Source organism: Macaca mulatta, chromosome 4 (genome assembly GCF_049350105.2).
Source record: "Macaca mulatta isolate MMU2019108-1 chromosome 4, T2T-MMU8v2.0, whole genome shotgun sequence".
Lineage (NCBI taxonomy): Eukaryota > Metazoa > Chordata > Mammalia > Primates > Cercopithecidae > Macaca > Macaca mulatta.
The window spans coordinates 171,104,882-171,125,544 of record NC_133409.1 but is presented as its reverse complement, the minus strand read 5'-3'; the positions used below and the strand labels follow the sequence as shown (position 1 = coordinate 171,125,544).

The following is a 20,663-nucleotide window of genomic DNA, read 5'->3' as shown; positions in this document are numbered from 1 at the left end:
AGCAGTTCTAACGCAGACATTTTGCAGGTGGGAAGTAAAACCCAATGAGGTGTCAATGTTAGCAATAGAAGGTACCACTTATCAATATTTCTCAACAGGAACAAAACAAACAAACACATTTAAAAACCCTAGATACAATAATCAATAGACTATGGATCTCATTTCCCTGGAAGGACGGTTCATGGATAACATGTAGAGTTGATTAGTAATTAATGAATAAAGGAGACGTAAGGGAAGGAAAGGCTGTATGTATAAGATAGAATTGTGTGTTCTAAACAATTTAGACCAGAAAATGGAAACCTAGAAAAAGTGAAACGATAGCAGTTAAAGGGACAGGCATAATTGATTAACTGGGAGTATGTCAATTTTATTTTATTTTTTTATTTTTATTTTTTCGAGACAGGGTCTCACTCTGTCACCCAGGCTGGAGTACAGTGGCGTGATCACAGCTCACTGCAGCCTTGACCTCCCTGGGCTCAGGTGATTCTTTCACCTCAGCCTCCTGGGTAGCTGGCACTACAAACACCTCTGGCTAATTTTTATATTTTTTGTAGAGATGAGGTTTCACCATGTCGCCCAGGCTGGTCTCCAACTCCTGGGCTCAAGCGATCCACTCACCTTGGCTTCCCAAAGTGCCAGGATTACAGGTACAAGCCACTGCACCCAGCCTGCCAATTTTATTTGAGCCTCGTGGATCACTTCATGAAGTGCTCCTAGAAACGGTCCAATTCACCTAGATCTTAGAGAGAATGGCTTAGAGCATTTGGATGAGCAAAGAGGAGGAAAGCAAGCCTTCTGTGCAATGATGGTGACTGAAACAGAAATATGTAGAAAGGAAGCACCAAACTTACTGCAGGAACAGTGAGTGAAGCTGTTTAGCTGGAGTGAAGGCTTCATTTAGGGAAGCAAGTAAGCACAATGTTTTCAGGTGATTGCTTGCATCATATAGAGGTTTAAAGACCAGCTAGGGAATGTGTATCTTGTAGTCAGAGGGAAGTGACTCGGTTTCTTCAGTGCGGGAGTTACATGATGGCAGCATTCTTTTTAGGAGATAATTAGGGTGGTATGCCTGATTAAGAGAAGCTAGGAATGTTTGGACTCTAGCCCTATCTTTTCCAAGTTGATGTCATGGTAGACAACTGCATTCTCTCCCCAGACACTCTTAGATGTTAATATTGGCAACACTGGAAGAATCTGTTGAGTAGTTTTTATGAAATGTAATACGAGATATACTTGCTTTTCACCTTCAGCAATTTTTTCAAAGAAGAGCGAGGAAAAGTTTTAAAATATGTCACATTGGACCTCTACATTTTAGAGTCATAATAATAAAATCTCACATTTTCTAAATGAAATAAAGCAATGAGTTAGAATTGAGAAAATAGGCAGGAAGGCCTTGGTTAAGGCGAAAACAGAGGGATTATAAAAATGTTTTGGGGAATGATGTCAGAATTGTAGGTAATGGGTGGTTGTAAAGAGATAATTCTGATTTTAATCAATCAGATCATCTATATTCAAGAAGCCAGGTGTCAGGGCAATATAAACTAGAGGAAAGAGAGAGTGTGTAGTAATTTTCATCCAGTGAAATCAAAGCCACTCTAACTATCAATATTTATAGAAGTAATTGTAAGTGAATTTAGGAGGGTAGCTATCCAATTCACCATCTTCATAGCATCTAGAAAAATATTGTCCTGGGTTTAACATAAGTCATTCACTTCAAATTAAGAAGCAAAGAAGAAAAAAGAAAATAGAGCAGTAGAATGGCAAGTAGTTACAAGTATGTAAATAAAAGCTTGCTTAAAAAGAAATCCAGTTACTAATCAGTGAAAAACAAAAGGAAGATATAATGAAGAGACATAGAAGAATAAATAAAGGAGACATTACACATAGTGGAAAGATACAAAGGAAAGGAGCTATTTAGATACTCACAGCGACAGATGCTTCCAGATTACTTAATAAGCACTCATTGCTCTTTTGCAAAGTATTCCTAAGGAGTAGGTGATTATCGCCCCATTTTACAGCTGGGGGGACACTGTCAAATGTCATTTGGTATTTTTGCATATTAAACTTAGGTTGCTAATTAGCAATGTATCTGAGATGGAATTTTGCAGTGGTAAGAAACATTAATATTTCTTTGTTTTCAGGACCTCCAGTGTAACTTAGAAGAATCGTTCCTTTGACGTATCTGCTATGCAACTGGTCAATATTGCATGATGACTTCTCAATATTACTATTGATTTAGGCTACCAGGAAAAATCAAGCTTGCTTCAAGGAGATTTTAGTGCAAGAAATCCATATTATTTGACACTTGCTATTATTTCTGCAGCATCCCAGAATTTCTCATTTAAGTACTGCCCAATAGTATTCTGGCTTTCTTTGCATTTGTGAACACAGACACAAAATGTTTTGTTGTAATTTATTGCAGAATGGCAGTTTGGCCTTTGGGGAATATGAATCATGGGTCACTGTCATAAAACAACTTATGTTTGGAAACTTTTTTGAATAATAATTGATTTGGGACAAGACTTTTTTTCCCTTAATAAGAAATTAGGAGCTTTCTTAATAAGAAATATCATTAGAGTTTTCCATTTTAAATTGTGTGAATTTGTTTTCATTGTATGAAACTGGATACAAGATAATCAGTTGCTCAGACTAGATACCAAAAGGAATGGTTATTAAGACAGTAGAAAAATCTTTTTGAAGAACATTCATAGGGTAGCCATCCTACTGCCCCAAATCAAACCTGAGGCAATAGAAAACTACGCTTTTAGAATAATAAAAATAGCAGAAAACTCCCGTGAGAGAATGTCTGATTTACCTTTCTGGAAATCACTTTATTTTGTTCCAGACGGGTGGACTATGGAACTTTCTGAGAGAACATGGTTACAAAACTGTTGTGTGATCAAAGCTCCGGAGGGAGGGACTGTTTTGACTCTCTTGTTACTATGTGAGGGATGGAATTTTGCAACCAGAAGGTTCCACAACAGTTGGAAACGACAGTTGTATGAGTAGCGAGCCGAAGACAAATGTGTGTGTCCTGTTACTCCTGCTCTGAGAACTACACACTGCCGCCGTGCCAAGATTTCCTGCTTGCATCAATATTTTTTATAATTACCGAACCTCATGTGCATAACCCATTAGTAGCAAAAAAAATCTTACAAGTAACATCTACACTGTCTTTAGGTTAGACAGCCATCTGGCTAGCTGATATGCACTACACACACACACACACACGCACACACACAGATAGCCTTATTTAGATGCCTTATTATAATGCTAGTTCCATTTTCAATCATCTACCATAAATCAAGCTCCACCTCCTTTGGCAGAAATTAAAACAGCTGAAATTTAAAAAGAGCTTAGAACATGTTAAAGCTCACCATAGGCTATTCTCATCCTGTTATTAGTGGCTTACTCTTATCTTCCATTCTCTGGCTCATCTCTCTCACCTGTGAATTCATGTCCCTTTCATTTTCCTCAGCTTCCAGAAAGTCCGTTTTATCTATTGCCCTTTCTCCAACTTTCCCCAAGTTGGACTTTGACTCTAGACTCGTGGGTTCCTTTATACTGATGTCCACAGACATTTTGGCACAATAGGAACTGCCATGAAAAAGAGATGCCAATACATTCAAAACTGGAAATTTAATTGTGTGCTTTTACAAACGAAGTAGTATGGAATAGTATAGCAGAAAGTTTAGGGAAGGGAAAAAATGAGTGGTTTAAGTGTTGTTTACCAGAAACAATTCATCTGCAAAATTTGATCCAATGAGCAGACATTTGGAGGAAGCTTCTTATGTTGGCAACATATTTACAGAGTCAGAAGCTGGTGAGTTTGAGATCTGGTAAGGTTTGGGGAAATAGATGTTAATGTAGGAGGTAGATATTGGGAACTGAGATGTGTTTGCAAAAAAAGGGGTACTTGTAAAGCTAGTGGAGGTGAAGTTGTGGTGTTGGGAGTTTATTAACAACAAGGAAAGGTTACTTATAATTAATGATTTAGATGGGAAATTTGAAATGCTTTAGAATTGTGTGGAATGCTGTCCTGTAGTCTGGTCCAGGTGCCCAGTATACCCATCTACTGAGGCTGAAATCCCACAAATATAGACATATAAACACAACCCTTATTAAAATATATGTACATACATAAACATATAATATAGGTGTGTGCATATATGTGTGTATGTGTGTATATATACACAAAATTTCTATATATATATATATAAAACAGTTTCAAGTTTCATTTATAAAATACGTTTCAAGACACACAGTGGATGCCTGAAACCTCAGATAGTACCAAAACCTCTCTCTCTCTCTCTCTCTCTCTCTCTATATATATATATATATATATATATATATATATACTGTTTTTTGATTTCTTTTTATTTCTTGAGACAAAGTCTCGCTCTGTCACCCAGGCTGGAGTGCAGTGGCATGATCTTGGCTCACCGCAACCTCCGCCTCCTGGGTTCAAGCAATTCTCCTGCCTCAGCCTCCCGAGTAGCTGGGATTACAGGTGTGCACCACTGCATCTGGCTAATTTTTTTGTATTTTTAGTGGAGATAGGGTTTCACCATATTGGCCAGGCTGGTCTTGAACTCCTGACCTCAGGTGATCTGCCTGTTCGGCCTCCCAAAGTGCTAGGATTATAGGCATGAGCCACTGTGCCCGGCCCATATATACTGTTTTTTTCTATACATACATAGCTATGATAAAGTTTAATTTAAAAAGTAGACACAGTTATAAATTAGCAATAACTAACACTAGAACAATTGTAACAATATACTGTAATAAAAGTCATATATGAATATGGTCTCTCTCTCTCTCTCTTAAAATACTGTAATATTTTAGGACTGTGGTTAACGGTGGGTAATTGAAACTATAGAAAGGTGAATTATACATAGATGTGTGCATGTATTTTTTTCATATGTACATATATAATTTTTTTTAAACCTGAAATCAGGTTGTAGTAGACAGGCCATCAGGGTGGGAACTGAATCTGATAGAAGAGAAAGGGAGCTTAAGGAAAAACACTATTTGTTTCATAACTGTGTTTAGGTCACACCTGCTTTTCCAGATCCCAGCCTGCCACAAATGAGAATATAAAAGAAATCTCAGACTTACCGGGTGGTGGGGTAGCCTAGGGATTTAGGATGTGGTCTTTTCTGCAGACAATCAGGGTCCCTGTGAGGCCAGCTCTAGTTGTACCTTTGGCTTGGTACTTAACTCAAGCCTGAGTTCCTTCATCAGTAACACATGGGTAATGGTGTCTGTAGCAGCAGGTTATTGGTGCTTTTAAAAAATAAACTTCATTTTGGAATAATTTTAGCTTTACAGAAAATTTATAAAGATTGTACAGAGAGCCCTGTACATATGCCCTTACTGTTTACTTCGTTGTTAACATCTTACATTACCAGGATACATTTGTCAAAAATAAGAAATTGACATTGGGACATTACTATTAACTACAGTCCAGACTTTATCTGGATGTCAACAGTTTTTCCATTAATGTCTTCTCTCTATTCCAGGATCCCATCGAGGATCGTGTTAGATTTGGTTGTCAGGTCTTCTCGGGATAAGTCTCCAGAGACTTATTTCAAGGTTTAAAGCATAACACATGTAAAGCACACTTAGTCTGGTGGGAAACATGTAATAAAGAATTGGTCAACACTGAGGGATCATTGTAACTATGTGATAGACACTGTTTCAGCACTTTCCAAACACCAATTCATCTAATATTCATTCACAGCTATTCTGTGAAGACTCCAGTTGCATTTACTTTACAGATCAGAAAACGGAGGCACAGGAAGGTCAAAAAAATAGCCCCAAATTATGCAGCTGGCAGATCTGGGCTTCAACCCAGGCTTGCTGGCTCTTAAGCCCATGCTTTTAGTCACGATGTTGCCTCTTTGTATGTGCATAATATATACTCTTTATTAGTAGGAGACTCTGGAACTGGTAAATTGTCTCTAGGGCAGAAGAATATTACTAAGTAGTTCTCTGTTAGTTACTGAAAATATGCCTGATTTTTAACCCTCTTTAAATAAAATATTATAGCAACTCAGAAAAGGTAAGGAATGCAGATTGAATAAGCCAGAAGTACATGTTTCATAGTTTTTCTTATAAATCACTTTTTTGAACCCTTACTCTGCCATATTTTTTCTTAATTTCTTTTTTTCTTTTTTTTGGAGAGAGGGTCTCGTTCTGTAGCCCAGGCTGGAGTGCAGTGGTGCGATCACAGCTCATTGCAGCCTTGATTTCCCAGGCTCAAGGGATCCTCCCAACTCAGCCTCCTAAGCAGCTGGAACTACAGGTGCACGCCACCATGCCTGGCTAATTTTTTGTATTTCTTTTAGAGACAGGCTTACCCCATGTTGCCCAGGCTGGTCTCAAACTCCTGGCTCAAGCAATCGGCCCCTCTTAGACTCCCAAAGTGCAGCGATTACAGGCGTCAACTATTGTGCCTGGCGTTTTCTTAATTTTATACACACATATTCACTCTTTCCCTCTCTCCTTCCCTCCCTCCCTTCTTTCCTTCCATCCATACTACATGTTTAAGCCATGGAACCTCTATCAAAACTACAGCAGAGAAGAAACTTTTTTTAAAAATCTAGGAATGAAGATTAAGAGCAAGCAAAAGGCAATGGAGTTTCTGGTGACAATTACGAAAGGCATAAAAGGGGAAGGATTTGGGAGCAGGAAGAAAGGGAGAGGGAGGATGGACTGGGAGCTCTCTAGTCAAGCTCTGCCAGGAACCACCTGGTGATGCTGTCATTTATTTCACATGACTACTCCTTATATTGGCTTCCCAGTCTATAACATGAGCAGATCCCCTTTAACTCTGTTATATATAATAACTTTGAGTCCAGAAATTTTAAAAAGGATGTTTAAAGAAAAATGAAAAAGCAAGAAAGCAGTTAAGTTGATATGAAAGGCTTAGCAACTAAACTGGAAGGTGAGCAGGCCTCAAACTACAACATTCATTCCACACACATTTATTTCAGCACTGTTCTAGGTGCTGGGGAGACAGAGAGGAACAAAGCGTGGCCACTACACTCACAGCCCTCATAGTCTAGTGGAGGGTTGAGAGATAATAAACATGGAAACCAATAAGATAAGTGTAGACTGTGCGATTTTATAAAGGAAATTAATGGAAGGATGAGGCGGAGACTATGGGGTAGGGGAGGGGGTATCCACACTTGAGATAGGACAGATCATGTTTAATTTACCTATGTTCAGATTGTGATTACAATGGGGAAAATAAGACCCTTAAATCCTTCGGCAATCGACAAAATCACTTTATTTATAGCGCAATAAAGGTGTGCACCAAGACGGCTTTCCACAAGAAGTTTGAGAACCATTTTACTAAAAATGTGAAAGAATATTTACACAACAAGTTATTTAGGAGTAATTCTTCATGGAAATAAGAAAGTCTAGAATGAAGTCCTTCAGCTCCTCCTCAAGCAACTGACAAGCCCCTTTCCTAGGCTGGCATCAACTCTATCTAAAATTCTATGTAAATATACTCTTGGTATCTGCTATGAACTGATTTGTTCCCCCAGCATGCCAATTGACATGTTGAAGCCCTAACCCCCAACGTGACTGTATCTGGAGATAGAGTCTTTAGGAGGTAATTAAGCTTAAATTAGGTAATAAGGGTGGGGTCCTGATCTAATGGGATTAGCGACCTTAAAAGAAGAGACACCAAAGAGCCAGTGTGCGCATTCTCTCTCTCCCTCTCTCTCTCTTTTTTCCTCCCTCTCTCTGTACATGCACTACATCTGGGAAAGGCCATGTGAGGACACAGGGAAAAGGTGGCAGTCTACAAGCCAAGAAGAGAGGCCTCAGAGAAAGCCAAGCTTGCTGATGCCTTGATCTTGAACTCCCAGCCTCTAGAACTGTGGGACACTGTGTCAGCTCAGGGCCCACTGTAATAAAAATACCACCTTGTTAGATTACAGATAGGGTTGGGTCATTTTCATTGCATGCTATTCTTCTTCTAGGGTTCCTCAGTATGCCACTTGTGGACATAGCTTATGAGGAATTGTTTCAGGAACTGCAAGTATCAATCACATCTAGTTTTCTTCCCCCTCTTTACAGATAGTACACCAAATAATACCCATTAAACTGTCATTACTTGTCATTGAAAGAGAGGCTTTTCAATGAGACGTGGTTTCCTCTAATAGTATGTCTCCTACAGGTAACAGTATCAGTACTGGCATAAATGTGAATTAAATTATCTTTCTAAAAACTAGACATGGCTAAAATTGAAGACATTTTATCTGCTTTCCCCTAAGCCTCACACCATGTCAGGATGACCGTCATTTTCATGACACATTGAAATTTGAAAAACTTTTTAAAATTCCCTTTTCTTATTTGCCCCATTGATGTAGAATATTATATAGTTATTGAAATCTGGTTTTCACAAAATATAATCTTTAAACTTTGAGCATCTGAATATTTTCTTGATCCCCACCATAGGGCTATCATTTACCAGCTCTGTAGCTCCTGGAAGACTATGTAGCATTTCTAAGCCTCTGTTGCTTCATCTACAGTGTGGGTTTATGGCAGGGATTCAATGAGTTCATATAGGAAAACATGGCAAGTCGCAAGCTCTCGATAACTGTTGATTACTACCACTACCATTATTACAACTGCTAATGTTACTGCAGTTTTTGTAACCAGCCTCCATGTCGATCCTAAATCCATCAGTAACAATAACTGTCCTTAAAAAGACCATTCTCAGGCCAGATGTCTCCAAACGGCTACCAACTGTTTGTAATATCATGTCTTAATTCCTTCCAAATGATGACTGAGTAAGCTCTTCTCTGGTTGCCTGTTGCCTGCCCATTCTATCTTCCTAATTCATTACCAGAGAACCCATCCTTCCCATTGGCCCTGGGGCAATTCAGGTGTACACCTCTCATCTGAGTGTGTGTGTGTGTGTGTATATATATATATATGTGTATATATATATATATATATTTTTTTTTTTTTTTGAGACGGAGTCTGGCTCTGTTGCCTAGGCTGGAATGCAGTGGCGCGATCTCGGCTCACTGCAAGCTCTGCCTGCCGGGTTCACGCCATTCTCCTGCCTCAGCCTCCGAGTAGCTGGGACTACAGGCGTCCGCCACCACGCCTGGCTAATTTTTGTATTTTTAGTAGTGACGGGGTTTCACCATGTTATCCAGGATGGTCTCGATCTCCTGACCTTGTGATCCGCCCGCCTCGGCCTCCCAAAGTGCTGGGATTACAGGTGTGAGCCTCCGCGCCCGGCCCTAAGTATAATTATTAATACCTTCCCTTTCACTCTCAAAAGTGTCGTGGTGTGGGTGTTACTTGTTTCCCATTTGCTTAGACGTTCTGCTCTCGGTGGAAAAACCATCACACACAAGTTCACTTGCTCTCACCTTCCAGTTATTTCCCTCCTCTAGAATGCTGTACTTCCACCACTGCCAAATCGTGAACTTTCTCTCCTTCAATATCCCACTGAGAACTCACCCTCAGGATGGGACTCTGCTCACCCTGTCCTCTACTCAAGCGGAAGCCTCTCAGCGGTCATGTAAATAACTGTATAACTTTAATTGGCTCTGTTTATAAGCCTCTTGTATCTTTTATTTCCCTCTAGGTATTTTTCCATGTGTTTATCCTGTATCCATTAATTTGTAATCTCCCAGAGGGCAAGGCCTGAACACAAGCTTCTGTTGGTGTAAAGTGGAGGCACAGGTAAGCCTGCTTGCTAGACGCTGCCATCCTTCTTTATTACTAATCTGTTAAAAAAAATCCTTTGTAGTGCTTTGTTAGTGATGGTCCCGAGACTGCTAACCTAATGAAAAACTATATCCAGTGTCTGCTAGTGTCCAAACAAGAGAAAATCAACAGTTACAAGCTTTCCTTAATGTGAGGGGAAAGGTGTGCGGATATTTTGACCCATAAGGGAATTTATGGTGTATGTGAAGCATGTTATAGAATTTGTTGCTTTTAGAGGTTTATTCTTGTTTCTTCAAGGCTGCAGGACTGTCTCAGAAGGGAAATAATATTTACCTTCCAAACTGAGATCTAAAACCCGAACAAAGCCTCAGGAAACATACTCCACCACCATCTTACAAGTTTGTGCTACGGGTGGAGGGAAAATGAATCTAATGTAGGAGGCCTCCCTCTGTGCGTCTAACAGGAAAGACCACATGGTGTAAGTCTCCAGGATCACTAGAGGGGTATTGTTCATTTCAGTCCAGGTAGCAACGGGAAGCCCGTGCAAATGTTCTTCTTTCATTGCGGGGCTCAGGAGTGTGGGTCCTTTGCCGCGACTACCTGCTTGCCTCTCTCAGAACCTGCATATGAAGTGCGGAAGATCTGTCTATCTTCTCAGCGGCGCAGAGCCCAAGGTAGAAACCGATGGAGGCGGTGCACTAGATAACATCAAAGCCCCGGGCAGGGGCCAGAAAGGGGGGCACAGGCAGCCCGGGGAATGAAGCGCCTCCCTCTAGCATTTCCTCTCACGCCCACTTGCAACCTAGGAGGCTTTTGGTTTCTGCTTTTGTTGTTTTTAAAATTAAAAGTTAAACCCAGGAAGCTTTGGATCAGACTTTTGCGTTGCAGTTCGGGTAAGTTTTTCTCTCGGTTCTTTTGTCTAACGCCTGGCTTGGGAAGAGCCTGGGCGTGGGGCAGAGTTGGCAGGGCGTGCGGGGAAGGTTTTGTCGCCGGGTCGTCCAGAGGAGGAGGGGATTCGGCCGGTGGACGGGAAAGCCCAGCACGCGCGGAGGGCGGAGGGCGGAGGGCCGAGGGGAGGGACGGGCGGCGTGACCCGGCGGCCGGCGGGGAGGAACCTCCGGGATCTCCGCGTGGCGGTGGTGGTGGCGGCGGCGCTGCCGGGCCGCGCGCTGGGCGGAGGGCCGGGGCCGCGGGGCCGCGCCAGGGGGGAGCCTGAGCCGGGCCCGGCCGGACGGCCGCGTGGGAACCGGAGCCGGGGACGCAGCGGCGGGGGCGGGCAGGGTGGCGCGGGCCCAGTGGACGCGGGGCCGGGGTGGACTTTGTGCCCTCTCCAAACTGTTCGCCAAGAAAAACGTGTGTTGAGCTTTTCAGTGACACTGTCCTCCCTCGAACCCCACTTTCCCGAAGGGGGGCTCCAGAAGCATTCACGCGGCCGGTGGGGATGGAGCCATAGAGAAATGGTTCCCTTGGAGCCCCCTCTTTTAGGGGGGCAGAGAATGGTCACTCGCTCCCCCATTGTCCCAGGATTTTTGACAGTTGACACTGCAGTTTACCATTCACATTCATCCTCTACATTCACCCTCTGCTTCATTTTTTTTCCCACGCTCTGTTTATTTGATAAATTTTGAGAAAATATATTGGATTTGCCACAAAACAATTAAGCCTAAAGAAGCTACTTTATAGTATAGCCAGATTTCCCTGCATCCTGATATCTAGGAAGAAGTGAAGGCAGAATTAGGAAAACAACTGCATTTAGAAAATTCAAAAACTTACTAGGAAACTATTCTGTATTGTATATATTTCAAATAAAAGTTTAATATCTGTTTGCTGCTCAAGGAAATAGTTGAAATGTCAAAATTTACCTATTATAATTCAAAATTGCATGGATGTTTTGTTGGAAAGTTCGTAGTAATGCTGAATCCTACATAAACATTGTGTTGACAGTATGTTGTGCTCAACAATTCTTGGGTTAAACGTTATTCATTCAGTTAGCATTTTTCACTTCCGAAGTGATACAAACTCCACTCATTATCAAATTACCTTACTCCTGACAGATTAATAGCTATACGTTCACAGTTAAACGCATGTTTATTTTTTGATTCAAATAACCCAGTTGGGAAGTTACATTATATACTTTTTTGGTGATTGCAACCTATTGGATATCGTTTCATTTCACAAAAGAGAGATGGTTATATCACAGTGAAAATAAAAATTGCATTATTTCATTGTAGGGTTAGCATTAGTATGCTAGACATAATTGTACATGTACACAGTTGGATGATCTTTGCTTTTATAACCAAATTTACTTTGTAGTAGGCATATTTCTCCCTTTACATGATATTATTTTTGGCTACACACTCGCCATTACTGAGTATTCCATTTTTAATCATTCCCATTCTGGTGGTTTGAGCTTTTCTTAGCTCAAATGAGCCAGAGGTACGATTTCCTCAGGGGAATTTTAGGGGTCAACTCTAGCAGGAAAAACCTAGACGTCGTTATGGAAGCCCACGGGAACAAAACAATTCAAGTTTGCACAGATGGCCAGCTGTCTTAGTGGGTGTATGGTCGTTTCGCATTTTTATTCCTTAAAAGGGGAAAACAGTTTAGTTTCATCAGGGATTTTTTTTTTTTTTTTTTTTTTTGCATCAGTTTTGTTTCACCTTATTCCTCTCAAGTTTGAGGTGGCCCGTTAAACCAGCCACTTTTGCCTGCTTCTTGAGGTGGACGTGTTGAATTTCTGTGCCCCAAACTGCGAACGTTCTTTAGGTCCAACCCTGAAAACCTTCGTAACCCCGGTTCAGCCCCTCTTCACTGCTTTGCCATGGATTTCCACTCCTTGCTTCCTCTACTGCTTTCTAGCAGCCGGGGTCACACCCTGGTTCATGCTAATTACTCCCTCTTCCCCTTTCACGCTCTCCCCTGCGTCCCTGGAGCCCACGTCCGACGACCAGCCCCGCACCCCCATTTCTGTCCCCGAAGTCCCCTCCCGGGTCGGCCCTATAAGCTGTCAGGCTGTCAGGCAGGGGTTAATTGCGCTCGCAGCTTCGGCACTGGGAAGCACCAGCGGGGCTTTGGAGCGGCCTCTGGAATAACCTTGGCTTTCCTCGCTCTTTTAATAGAACATCCGCCACCAAAAAGTGGTTTCAGTTCAGGGTTAATAATACGTCCCCTTCCACTCTCCAAACCAACACCCCGCCCCCCTCCTTTTTTTTAAAAGTTGTTTTTCAAAGTTAATGAGTTTCAAGTTTCACAATGACTTTCCCCTTCCTTCTACGCGTTGCTGAGGAAACCCCCTTGGGGTCCCCCCCGCCCCTGAGCCTCCCCCTCCCCCATTCGGCCCGGGCGAGGGGCGGGGCCGGGAGACCCCATGACGTCAGCGGCCGGCCCACATCCTGCTGTAGAAAGTAAAGAGACGGTAAAGAGAAACTACGGCCCCGCCCGCCCCGCCCCTCTTCCCGGACCAACCGCCCCCAACTGAGCGACCCGGCCAGGCCTTCCCGGGACCGCGTGACTGGCCGGGTCCGCCCCTCCGCCCCCGCCGGGTGCTGGCTCCCCAGGCGTCGCGACCCCTGGCTCCCGCCCCCCGCGTCCCTAACCCCGCCCCTCCCCCCCGGGCCGCGCCGCCACCTCCTCCCGCTCCCCCTTCCCGTCCCTGCGGCGGCTCGGCCGGGCGGGGCGGGGAGGGGCGAAGCGGCGGGTGGGTGGCGGGGCCGGCGCGGTCTGGGGCCCGCCCCGCCGGGGAGACCCGGGGCACTGGCTCCGGGTTCGTGCCGGGCCGGGCGCCCATCCTGCCCCTACCTCCGGGCAGAGCTGGCGGCCGCGCCGGCCCAGCTGGGCCCCGGCGCCTGGGCGTCCCCCCGCCCCTCGCCCCGGCCTCAACCCCAGCCACCACGGGGACGCCCCCTCCCCCGCCCGCGCGTCGCCGCCCGCGGCCTCCCCTCCTCCCGCCCCCGGGGATCCCCTGCCGCCCCGCCCACCCGCGGGAAAGCCTCCGACCTTCGCCCTGCCTCCCCCGCGCCGCCGGGCCAGCGTTCCTCCCGCCGGCCCCAAAGACGCTAAACGTGCCCTACTCTGCCCTGGGGGAGAGGTAAAGCCCGCGCCCGTCCTCCCGGCCCCGGGCCCCGCGGCCCCAGGGTCTGCCTGCCCGCCCTGCCGCGGCGCGCGCCCCCCAGCCCGGCTGCCCGGCTCCCTGGCGGCCGCGATCATGCCGTGGCTTGGGGCGCCGGCGAGCTTCGCCGCCTCCTCCGCCCGGCGGCTGCGGCCCCCGCCCGCGCGCCCCGCGCTCCCCCCCCGCCCCCCGGCCCGCTCCCCTGTTTAATATTTCAGCGCTGGGTGGTGTGAGCGCCAGTCGCCGGCCTTCAGCGTGGCGGCTGCTGGGCGGCGGCGGGGTGGCGGACGGAGCGGGGGACCCGGGAGCGGCGGCCGCCGGAGGAGGTTATGTTTGTGTTTGGGGTTGTCAAGTGAAGGAGGGATCCCAGGCGCCGCCGCCGCCGCCGCCGCGCGGGGGTCGCGGAGATCCCGAGCCGCGGCCGCCGCCATCAGCAGCGCAGCTCCAGGGCCGGCTGCAGCGGCAGCGGCTCCGCCGGGCGTCCTGGCAGCAGGTTCGGCGCGGGCTCCTCGGCGGGGGCGCTGCAGCTGGGGAGGGCGGCGGGGCGGAGCGGGGAGGGGGGCAGGAGCACATCCCCTCGGCGGGCGGGGGGCGTGCGGGCGCGCGTGTGTGTGTGTGTGCGTGTGTGTGCAACCGCCGACCTTGCAGAGGGGATGGCTGCGTGCGGGAGACACTTGGCACTTCTGGGCGCCCTCGCCCCGCGCGAGCCGAGCAGGTACAGAGGGACCCAGCCTCCCCAGCCGCCTTCCAGCCGCAGACGCATTTTGCAAGAGGGGTGGAGGGTGAGGGAGACCAGGCCTCGGCATCTCAACCTCCCGGCTTTGTGGCTTTCTTTCCCTTTCGTTCTTTGCTCTAAGTGCCTGTTTACTCCCGGCCACCTGGGTAGTTTCTTTCCGGGTTGGGAGTGCGCGCCTGCAGCAGTTGGGAAGGGGGCGGTGGGTTGGGGCGCGGGTCGGCTCGGGCTCGCCTTGGGGTCGGGCTCGGGAAGGAGTTGCTGGCTGGAGAGGGGAGGGGGCGGCGGCGGCGCTGGCGGCGAGGAGGAGTCTCAGGGCTGCCGCGCTCGCCTCATCTCGTCCTCCTCCTCCTCAGCTCTCTGCATCCACTCCAGGCTCCTTCCTGAGCTGGCACTTCCATTCCCCCCTCCTCCTGGCATGCGAAGCGCTTTGTTCAGTGCAGCGTTGCAGAGGGGTTTTCCCAGGCTCCGCCCTCCACATTCATTCATGTTTTTTCTCCTTGCAACTGTCTTTACGCTTTTTGATCGTGTCATGTTTTTGCTCCATGTAGAATTTATTTCTTTCCCTTAAAGGAACGGTTTATCACTCGTCCTAGTCGCTACAATGCTGCTGTCTTTAGAAATATCCACTTACCCCCACAAGGATTTAAACAGGGGATGGACAGCTAGGGACAGTGGGTAGGCGGTGAACGGGGTAGCCGAAAGCCTTTACGGACAGGGAATGTGCATATTTTACATTTATGCTCCGGATCCCATGGGATCACATGATTGGATTACAGTCAGAGTTCACGCTTTAAAAACTTCCAAATATCGTTGCCATTTAAAAGCTTTAAGTTTAATAAGGAACGTATTAAGCATTCATACAATTTATTTGGTACAGATGTATATCAATTCTTTATTGAATCAGAACCTTCCTGAATTAGATAGTGGATGTTTCTTTGGTGCAAGGAGTTGAGAAACCATATCTTTTATAGATCACTTAGCACAATGCTAGATGAAATAGTTAGACCATCATTTTTTGTATTATTTTCCCATGTAGTTAAAAATTGCAAATAATATTGTGCTGAGCTGACATACAGCCAGATCAGGGATAAAATACTGAAGTTAATTGTAACGTTCTTTACCTTCTATTTCTTTGCTATAATGAAACCATAAATTTCTAAAACCTTATACTGGGATGTTAGATGCATTTCTTCCCATATAGGCTTTCTTAGGGAGAATTAATAGTTCAGCGTTTTTGTGTGACAGGCAAAGCGTCTACAATTTTTAGTTTAGTCCTTATAACAACCTTCTGAGGTGGATAGTATTTCCTAGTTTTACAGTTGGGAAATCTGATCTTCAGAGAGGTTAAGTAACCTGAACAAGGCCACACAGTAAGGGGTAAAGCCTGGCTTTGAACCCACTCTGGTTTGACACCAAGATAAGTAGTCATGACTTGCTGTGCCTCTTGAAAGAAATCCTGAAAGTAGATGTTATCAGCTCCACGAAAGAAATAAGCACTGGATATAACTGAGTCATGTAGTACCACATTCTTTAGTTGCTGATCTTGAACAAATTACTTATCCTCCTATTTTTTTTTTTAATCTGTAAAATGAGTAAATGATAGCTACGTTCCTAGTTAACAGATTAAATTAGGGAATGTGTAGAAAGTACATAAGCACATAGTAGGTGCTCATAAGTGTTCTCTTGTACAGTACCACATATAACAAAAGCTTTAAGCCCTACTGTTCTATTCTTGTGTCTTTGCTTAATGACTAAACATTGTTTCATGTTTAACAGTGACAGTAGGCTTTGCTTATCAGTTTTCTTGCAGTGAGTTAAAATTTCAGCTTTAAGATCCTTGAGAATCTTGTGGAAGAATCTGAGGTGGCTGATTTGGGGAGATGGGTGATCCTGTTTTGGGTCATTCTTGTCTTGGCCTATTGTATTTCAGATCGCTGTGTTTTAAAACGTGTAAGTCAGGACAGGCTAGGTTATGCTGCAGTAACAAATAACTCTCAAACCTCACTTAAGCAAACAAGAAAGTGTTTCTGGCATATGCTGTGCAATCACATGGGTTAGCTGGAGCTCGACTTTGTGGTGGTGTCAGATTTGCTGTCTGGAGCAGTCCTGATCCCATGGCAGCGAGAGAAGAACTCTGGAGGATCATGCTGTGATAATAACTAAATGCTCCAGCCTGAAAGTGAAGTCTCATCCACTCACAGGTCGTTAGCTACAATTCCGCACATGTTCCTGGGAAACACAGTGAGGCAGAAAGTGTGGTCCTACCATGAACCTAGAGGTCTTGAATAACTGGAGCAGCCACAGTAGGAACCCCTTGTATTAACTGAGTTAACTAAAACAAGATGAACAAGACATTGTCCCTGCCCCTGTGAATGGGCAGATTTACTATATATGCATAACATAATCCTTTTGTAGCCTGATGTGACACTTTACTTGTTCCTGGTATTGTCGTTTTAAAACACAAAGTGAGTTTTTCTACTCTTGTGGGATAAAGATACTGTGATTTTTTTCTGTTTTCTTAATGAGAAGTCCCAGATATTGACAAAATGATCTCTGTTTAATTAAAAGTTAGTGAGTAATCTTTTGCAGTGGTGCCCAGCTTGGTTACTTTTTCTTGAGTTTAGGTTTGTGCCCTGCTAGGCAATAACTTTTAAAGTATCTTTCTCTTCTGAGGTAGTAAAATGTGCTTCTTTGTTTTTTTTTTTTCTTTTTCTTTTTTTAGCACATGGATTAATTGATGTATGTTGAGTTTATGGAGCTGCCTTTTGGTGACTTGCTTTATCTAGAGTTTTTAAGAAGAAAAAGAAGCCCCTGATTCAAAGAAGATGCCTCGAACTAAACAGATTCATCCCAGAAATCTAAGAGGTAAGGCTTTGCATTAAGTAGAAGTAAGGCTTGCCGTAAATCTTTTAGTAAAGTATCTCTTTGTTGACGGGATTGGCAGTTTGTTAGATGTTGACCCTGTCTGGTGGCGAGCTCTGTTTCTCTTGTTCATTTCCACATGAACAATTCCACATGAAGTCCTGCACAATTCCTGTCTCTCAGGAGATACGTAATAAATATCTGTTGAATGAATTAATTGAATTTGATGAAATTACAGTCCTTCCTTCCAGACCATTAGATGGGGTATTAAAGGCTGAAAGTTGCTGTTTGTTGATAGGAACCATATTTGGGTCAAGGAATCTGAAATGAATGGTTAAATATTCTTTTCCAACTGGATCATTATGAATTTTATGTTTTTTTTCCATTCCTCCTCCATAGTTCTTTTGAGGTTTATTTTTGTACTGCTCCATCAGTTAGATTAACAAGATAAGAAGTGAAGAGAATTGTAGGCATTCACTCAGACCGTTACTTGCAGAAGCCAGAGGCAAATTAAGTTATTTTCCACAAAGAAGCAGTGGCTCAGAAATGTGTATATGATAACACATTTCACATAGAGAGAGAAAAGTGTGTGTTTTCCCCCAACTGCAAATACTTTTAATAGTAGAAAAGTAAGTGTATTCTTGCTTATTGTTTAAAAAGATTTGTATTGTTCTCATGTGTTTTATCAATGGTGAATAGCAATTATCTTTTATATTAAACTTCAGGAGATAAGCAGGTAGTAGTGTTAAAAAAAGAGCTATTAAAGCAAATAATTCCAAACTGAGTATGGTATTTTATGAAATATTTATCATTACAGAAAAAAAAAATTCTGAAGTATATGTAGGGGGAAAAGTGACTTAAAAATCAAATAGATTAATTTGAAATGTTTCTTGGTAAAATCAATTTGACTAGTTACCATAAGGTGATCTTTGAAAATGTAGTCAATTTTATGGCCTCTGTGAATCTGGAAATAGTACTTGTTTCCTGTCTAGAAATTTCTGTTGCCTCAGGCGGGTGCCTCAGCCCAAGTTCAAATTGATGATTATAGTAACCAGTGTTCAATGAGGTGGAGATTTACATGAGAACATTAAGTGTAGTCTATGGAAATCAGATTTTTTACAGTCATATAGAAAACGTTGAAAATTGAATGTGTGTTTGCCTGTCTCCGTCACTAGAATCTGAACTCCCCAGAGACTCACTCTCATTTATTACGGTAGGAAAAGCCTCCAGACCCAAGGGTGCCAGCTGAGGTGGGCATTTGGAAACATGGGCCCTGCTTTATCTGTCCAGGGAGGGCACCCTGTTCTAGTTTGCACAAGTGCAGCATATAGGCAAGCAGCAGCCCTAGCCCAGCACAGTTTCTGGCAGCTAATGGCGGCCCAAATGTTTGTTGAAGGAAGGAGTACATGATTGATCTTAAGGTCTTTTTTTTTTTTTTTTTTTTTTTTTTTTGAGACGGAGTCTCGCTCTGTCGCCCAGGCTGGAGTGCAGTGGCGCGATCTCGGCTCACTGCCGCCCAGGCTGGAGTGCAGTGGCGCGATCTCGGCTCACTGCAAGCTCCGCCTCCCGGGTTCACGCCATTCTCCTGCCTCAGCCTCCCGAGTAGCTGGGACTACAGGCGCCCACAACCGCGCCCGGCTAATTTTTTGTATTTTTAGTAGAGACGGGGTTTCACCGTGGTCTCGATCTCCTGACCTTGTGATCCGCCCGCCTCGGCCTCCCAAAGCGCTGGGATTACAGGCGTGAGCCACCGCGCCCGGCCTGATCTTAAGGTCTTATTTATTAGGTCATAAATATTAAACATTTTTCATATTTAAAATATATATTTATAACATTCTAGATAAAATGACTATCCTGAGAAATGCAGATTTGCAGGCCATAGGCTCTTTTCCTTTCTGTATCAAATAAATGTACAACTCAGCACATGTTTGTTACCACCTTCATGTACTTCATGTTCCTGTGATAGCAATAAAATGATGATAAAACACAGATCCCAAAAGGAGTATGGAGAGGTGATAGGGAAACACATAACTATGTACTGTGGTGAGAAATGAACACTAGGAAGATTCCACAGAGGTGGGGAGTCATGATTTTGTCTCCATTGTAGGGGGCGCAGTTTGGAGTCAAGCAGAATGATGATTTAGGGAAGGAAAGTTAACACCTGGATTTGGTTCTTAAGGCTGGGAAATTATCTGCGAAGCTGACGAGGCAAAGTGAGTGCATTTCATCCTGGGTTAGGAGCTTGTGAAGTAACTTGGGGACTCTGAGCAACTTTAAATTGTTCTCCATTTCTACAGCATGAGAAGTTCTATTCAGGAGAGACAAGAGGGCAACAGAGAGGCAGGAGACTGGAGTGGGAGAATCAGGAGGAATCAGATCAGGAAAGGCCCTCAGATTTGAGCCTGCATTTCATATGTAGAGTTAAAAGTTTTCATAAGAAAACTTGCTTCTTTCCTGAAATTAAGATATTTTTAGAGTTTTCAAGGAGAACTTGAAATAAATTGGTCTAACTTGTCTGTGAGAGTCTAGAAAGTTGCTTGACTAAGGTAGTTAAGAACTCTCAGCCACTAAAGAAAAGATCGAAATAGATTAGCCCTAGTAAGCATAGTCAAGCCACTTCAGTGGGACTTCTGATGGGGAAGGGGACGACTTCAGGGAAGAGGCGGCTTCTGAGCCAGTGTAGCTCACTCAGCAGTGGGGAATGGGAGTGAAACTCGAGGTGCCCCTGGGAAACCCTGAGTAAGCAAAGGGACAGAGGGGATGGTGCTAAGCGGTGACACACAGAACCTTCTGCTTTCCTTCTCACAATGTCTGTGAGGACCCTGGGAGTGATGTGGGGGTTAGAGTAAGCAGGTAACTGTCAGCTACTGAGATTAATTTTTGAGCGTGTCTTTAATATCTCATTGTGACAGTTTGGAATATCAGCTTTGTTGTGCCCTACCTGTGATCCACTGCTTTGCTTTGCTAGGAGACATCTCTAATGCGATAAGAAATGCGGGGAGAGGAAATTGGGAGACCGGAAGAGCAGTCACAGCCCTGCTTGTCCCTGTTGTTTCTGCCGTTAGCTCAGGAGTTTTCAGGAAACCCATCGCCTCTTTTTCGGCTTCCTGGGGGGAATAGTCTGAAATACTTGTCTTGTGCTTGGTAATTAAGTCAGTATTAAAAGACAGATACCTTATACTTTCTCAAATTATATTTTTCTTATGCTTCCATGGCAGTTTCACCTCTTAGAATGTAATCTTTCTTTGATTT

At 44.4% G+C, this 20,663-nt stretch overlaps 1 protein-coding gene across 5 annotated transcripts in view; it reads left to right on the top strand.

The window, feature by feature from the left end:
* The first annotated feature begins 10,226 nt into the window (after positions 1-10,226).
* The window catches only part of HIVEP1 (HIVEP zinc finger 1), a 156,396-nt gene continuing 145,959 nt past the window's right edge, over positions 10,227-20,663 (top strand). For 2 of the 5 annotated variants that reach the window (XM_078001357.1, XM_015135569.3), the window contains exons 1-2: positions 10,227-10,598; positions 17,272-17,414. In XM_078001357.1, coding sequence (XP_077857483.1) covers positions 17,375-17,414 — 40 coding nt within the window. In that variant the 5' untranslated portion in view covers positions 10,227-10,598; positions 17,272-17,374. Of the gene's footprint in view, positions 10,599-13,452; positions 13,793-13,821; positions 14,307-14,395; positions 14,529-17,271; positions 17,415-20,663 lie in introns of those variants that run through there. The other 3 variants (XM_028847839.2, XM_002803607.4, XM_028847838.2) reach the window with 3 other exon arrangements.